The sequence below is a fragment of the Vitis riparia genome, chromosome 9, assembly GCF_004353265.1.
Source record: "Vitis riparia cultivar Riparia Gloire de Montpellier isolate 1030 chromosome 9, EGFV_Vit.rip_1.0, whole genome shotgun sequence".
NCBI classification, from domain to species: Eukaryota; Viridiplantae; Streptophyta; class Magnoliopsida; order Vitales; family Vitaceae; genus Vitis; species Vitis riparia.
The window spans coordinates 3,869,842-3,875,660 of record NC_048439.1 but is presented as its reverse complement, the minus strand read 5'-3'; the positions used below and the strand labels follow the sequence as shown (position 1 = coordinate 3,875,660).

At 36.7% G+C, this 5,819-nt stretch overlaps 2 protein-coding genes across 2 annotated transcripts; one reads left to right on the top strand and one right to left on the bottom strand.

Moving 5' to 3' along the window:
* The first annotated feature begins 385 nt into the window (after positions 1 to 385).
* LOC117921631 (protein MODIFIED TRANSPORT TO THE VACUOLE 1-like) lies at positions 386 to 1,455 on the top strand. The gene is made up of 2 exons (XM_034839579.1): positions 386 to 982; positions 1,206 to 1,455. The coding sequence occupies exons 1-2, from the start codon at positions 401 to 403 to the stop codon at positions 1,245 to 1,247; spliced, it is 624 nt and encodes a 207-aa protein (XP_034695470.1). The 5' UTR covers positions 386 to 400; the 3' UTR covers positions 1,248 to 1,455.
* A 2,546-nt stretch (positions 1,456 to 4,001) lies between these two features.
* LOC117922447 (probable disease resistance protein At1g52660) lies at positions 4,002 to 4,649 on the bottom strand. Its single transcript, XM_034840579.1, has one exon. It carries the CDS (start codon positions 4,647 to 4,649, stop codon positions 4,002 to 4,004), a length of 648 nt encoding a protein of 215 aa, XP_034696470.1.
* Between the last annotated feature and the right edge of the window lie 1,170 nt (positions 4,650 to 5,819).

Genomic DNA, 5,819 nt, shown 5'->3' with positions numbered 1-5,819 from the left:
TGGATTTAATTGACAGGTTTTAAGCATTCTGGGTGGAGAGCAAACAGGCAGTACAATGAGCCCTCCTGAAAAGCTACTGAAGACTGAGACAGTGCCCGCAGTTAAGATGCCTGACTTAATAGACACCGGTGGTCCAGAATATTACTATGGGACAGAAGATTCTATAAATAAAGCACAATGATTAAAGTGTTCGAAATTTGAGCATCAGCCAGCCCTCTAATTGATGATTTATTTGGAGATGGTCTGGGTGCTAGTCTGAGCTCCGGTGAACCAAAAAATGATGATGATCCCTTTGCAGATGTCTTATTTCTCAGTGGAGAGGCTAGAGAACGGGGGGATGACCTCTTTTCAGGAATGACTGTTGATAGTGCTAATGAGATTCCTAAGGCAGCGACTAGTAATGGACCTCAACTATTTGATATTTTTTGGGTCAAATGCTGAACTTCCGCAAGAGCAAGAAAATCGTAAAAAAGATGTCAATGATTTAATTGCTGGTTTATCCATTAATGGAAATGTCTCATATACGATAAAGAAAGGAATGCTTCCTGGGGCACTCTCTGAGACTGTGTTCTCAGATTCAAATAGTTACTCCCCCAAGCAAGTCTCCAATGATGCTTTGAATGGTTTTGGTTCTGAAACGGCTGGCATGAATGCAAATGCCATGTTTCCTTTGGGTTCAATGCCCTATAATATCCCTCCAGGCATTATGTTCAATCCAGCTTTTCCTTCTCAACCAATGAATTATAGTGCCATGGGGAATTTCTTTGCCCAGCAGCAGTTCCTAGCAGCAATGTCCAACTTTCAGCAGCTGGGGAACCTGACTTCTCAAAGTGCTGGCATGGGTCATGCTGGTGGAACAATGGAAGGAGGATATTCTTCACCCCTCCCTGACATTTTTAATCCACATATTCCTACTCAAAGTCCCACTGCAGTAATGACCAGTTCAAAGAAAGAGGAGACAAAAGCATTTGATTTTATCTCTGTAAGTTTTTGACCTACCTTTTCGCTACCTGTTATTTATTTATTATTATTATTTTCAGTGGGATGGGTTGGGATGATGCTGCAGTAGAGCAGGCACTTGATACATGCACTAGAAATTAGAAGGACGAAATCCTTCCATCACTTTCTCAGAGAAATATTGTGTAGCATTTTGATCTGTATTACTGATATCATGCATGCTGTGCTACTTTCCATCTGTTCTGCAGGATCATCTGGCTGCTGCTCGAGATCCAAAGAGGGTGATTTGAATTGGAGCTCTTATGCTGAACACATCAATGATGACATGTTTATTTTTAGGCAAGTATATCGCAGCTGGTTATTTTCTTTCAACTGAGAAGCTGAATTCTTTTGCAATAATGGGACATCTGGAGATGTTAAAAGAGTCATGTTTCAATGAAAATAGGACTGTAACTTATAAAACGGGGAAAATCCCACAACTGAAAAGGAAAGAGAGTGTTTCGATGTTAAATTTCACTGAAAAAAGATAAAGTATGTTTCGATTTTATTATAATCATAACTTTTAAAACAATTTAAAATTATTTTAACTATGAATTTTATTTACTTCATTAATTTTCTTAAAAATTATGAATTCATTTTCATGTATACATTTTTTTTTACCAAACCAATAATATTGATACAACGTAATCAAATTTTCCAAGCTCATCAACAAATTACGAAAAATCACCAAAAATAATTTTATTTTATTTTTATATAATTATGAATTTTTATTATTTTATTTTCCCAAAAAAAATTAAATTATATATGTTTAATATTTAATAAATTAAAATATAAATAAAAATTGGATTAAATTACAAAAATCACTCGTCAGCTTTCACCCATATTTTAATTTAATTCTTACACTTTTTTTTTTTATTTATAAAAAATAACCTTAAATTCTAAAAGAGAATTATGTTTAGAATAGATAAAATCGTATAATTGAATAAAAGGATGCAATTCTAAAGGAGAATAATGTTTAAGGTAGGCAAAAATCTTATAATTGAATTGAAGGATGCAAAACTTTTTAAATTGGAGAACTATCTATTCACCCCACCCATGTTTTCACACAATATAAAATGTTTACACCTTCAAGATAATCTTTCGAATATTTCAAGGCAGAAACTTAACCTAAGAATGGTCAAATTTTATAGATAAAACGCATGAGGCAATAGAAACATAGGAAATTGATCACCATACAAAGTGATATACCGTACAAAAACCTCACACTCCACATACATACAAAAGGTTTTTTTTTTTTTTTTTCAATTATTATTATGCTATTCTTGCTATGCATCCCCAACATCCAATCACTCAACAGTTGTACGAAGTTTTCCCCACCAAACCTTCTTCAAAAACTTGTCCTACAAAAATAATCATTCATTTGCCTATCATGAGAATCACCTTGACCAATTCTTCATTTCTTAAACAAATTTATATGTGGAAGTGCATTAAAACATCTATCAGAACATAAAATACGAATTGAAGCAAAAACAAAAAATGTACCTGGGAGAGGAAGACCAATGGGTTTGTCAGAAAACATGAAGGAAAGGAAATTAAGGAAACTCGACAATTCCTGCAAACCTCCATAACGTGTAACTTTACAATCATCTCCTTATTTCAATCACCATTATTTGCTCACATCTGATTGAGTTTCAGATTCAAATCAGGTGCTCGTAGATATGAAATACGGAGTGAAAGTGCGCTTGAGGTATCCTCCCACTCCAACTCCTCCCACCAGCTCGGATGCCCTAAATTATTTTTAGAGTGTTGTTGGCACTATTGGAATTCAATGGCAATTTCCTTAGCTTTGGACAAAAAGACACTTTGATCTCTTTGAGAAAAGGAAATGGCAGGGCCCGCCTGTAGATACTCTTTAGATTTGGGAGATCAAACAACTTCAGCTTCACAAGTCTTGAGAATATGCTGAGATTTTGTTCTTCAATTTCTGAGTCTCCATACTCATCACCCCCTATAATTTCTTCCGTTTCAAGACTCTGTAGAACACATAGACTCTCAAGGCTTGGAGCATAAATAAGCCATGTCAAGTCCAAGAATCGACACCCTGCAATAAACACATAAACAAGGTTGTGGAAGTTTGAGTTTGTGATATGACCTCGAGACAGTCCCATATTTATTTTAACACGTTCCAAATCATTACAATGATCAAATTCAAGTACAGTGAGTCTTTGCAAAGTCGAAAGTGGTAGCTCCACCACCTGCAAACCTAGGCACATCCTCATCTCTAGACGTCGTATGCACTTCTGCAGCATCAAGGAGGTGAGATATTTTTGAATAGTTGGGATTGTAAGTAAGGTGATACGTATCCAACTTAGGTATTGCAAGCACTCCAACTCCTGTAACACTCCAACTTCCTCATATTCTTTAATATCCTCTTCAATCTGTGATAATATCATACTAAGCATCTGCAAATTTGGATGGCAAGATATCACATTTGATGGAATTACTTCAAGCCCGTCTACATAGTCTAATATCAAACACCTCAATTTTGTCAAATTCTTCAATTCTATAGGCATCCTTTTTATACTCGTCAATGATAGATTCAAATATTCCAAACTCTCTAATCTACAAATCTCCAAAGGTAACTTCACTAATTTCTTATTATCTGACAAATCCAAAACTCTTATGATAGGCATGAATTGGAAGAATCCAATTGGAAGTGACTTCATGTTACAATTTCTCAAAATCAAAGTTTGGAGACTGAGGAAACAGGGTGATAGAGAGAGTCCTTCATTAATATTAGAATGCCATAGTGAAATCCGTTGAGCTTCTTTCCATTTAACAATTTCATATGCTTCAATCAACTCAACATGTTCTAGTACAAAACTTTTGTGCTTTTCTTCCCCACATTCACATGATAACCATAGAGCCATATCACGGATCACATCATGCATGCTACAAGTGTTTCTAATACATCGCCTTCCAAGAGACATACAAGTTTTAAGCATCTAATAATCTCATCTCCTTGGTTGTGTGCTTCGTCTATATCAGCAAATTTGTTCAGAAACCCCTCCCCGATCCAAAGTTCTATGAGTCTTTCTTTCGAAATTACATTCTTCAGCAACAATCTTAGCAAGCCTTTTTATATCCGGATGTGAATTCAGGATATTCTCACCAACCTTATCACAGAACAGAGAAAATGCTTCACCCGGTGTCAAACATTCTACCCTCATCCTCTCATGGACTTCCATTGCATCGCATACTCGTTCAGATCGCGTAGTGAGTACTATTCTGGACTTCGTTTGATCACTCAAATGAGGGATCCCCACCTCCAAGAGATCGAGTCGCTCCCACATATCATCAAGCAATATCACAAAGTTTTTGGCTTTCAACAACTTGAATATTTCTGCAGTCTTCTCCTCCTTGCTACTACTCTTCCATTGGTGCTCTGGGGTCGATAATTTCTTCAGAATCACTTCTTGAATTTTTTCTATACTGATTGGTTTCGACACCACTATCCATATCACTGCATCAAAATCGTTTCTTTTACCAAAATACTCATTATTGATTTTCTGCAAGAGGGTCGTTTTTCCAACACCCCCAATTCCATACAACCCAATACTTCTTACTTGCTCATCTTCCAGGCATCTCCGAACCTTCTCGTACATCAAGTCTAGGCCCACAGTCTTCCCCATCGGTCTCGCATCCACCGGAGCACAAGGCAACTATGAGCCACAACATCAAAATGCCCTTTGCCCTTTAATTCGGTCACAGCATCGATCTATTTAGTCACAATCTTCCCCAGCCTGTAGCTTGACCTGCAATTCTTGGGACAGGTTCCGAGACATTTCTGTTGGATTTCTTGACGCCCATTTTGCAATATTTCTTCCACTTCAGCTTCCATGACCTGTACAGCTGGGAGCCAACCATCCACTTCATGCGTACGCCTACTCTGTAGTTGCTCCTCACGCTCGACTCTTCCCATCACATCCTTACTTAAGTTGCTCAGTTCCTCCGCTAAGCTCTTCAAAGACCTGAGATTTTCTTGAAGCTCACGAATATAAACTGCACGCTTGGCGGTGCAATCCCACAAGCGGGTGGCGACGTCCAGGTTTGGGCCCACACAATCCATTGCTTGAGGGGATGACAGAAAAAAGGATGAGTTGACTGAAAAGAGAAGAGATGGTGAGTGGGCGTCATGGATCTGATGAAAATAACAGTTGTTTTAACAGCACGCCAAAACAGAGAAGGAACAATAAAACATAAGGTGAGGGCGACCTCAAAGACTTTTTGGTGGAACCCTAGGGGTGAGTGGGTGATAGTGGTCAACAGTCTGTAGTGGGCATCCAAAGAGTTAGATGGGAGTGTTGGATTTGCTGTCGCACATGTGTTGTTTTCCAAAGAGTTAGAAGCACCCGTGATGCCGGTGCTTCTGCTTGTGATGGTGCGACTCTAGCCTCTCCCTCCTGCCTGATTTTGAAAACAAATACTCAGTAAAATACCAGTTTTTTTTATTATTATTATTTTTTTCCGAATGCATTGCGATTTTAAGAAATTTAATTAAAAGTTATTTTTTAAAGGAAAATTGCTAAAACACAACTTCCATATTGAAATTAAAATATTATTTTTAAAAAATAACTTTTAATTAATGGTATAAATAATATTATAAAACTAAAAATAATCTAAAAAATATCGTATTTTAATAAATATTTTTTAAGATCCCTTCTTCAGCTTTTAGAAAATTGCTCCAACAACCTTTCAATTCAATCTCAATATATAGCCTTTGGGTGGATTTTTGAAAACGATACAATTAATTTAAAAAATATTTATTAAAATACGATATTTTTTAAATTAGTGATTATTTT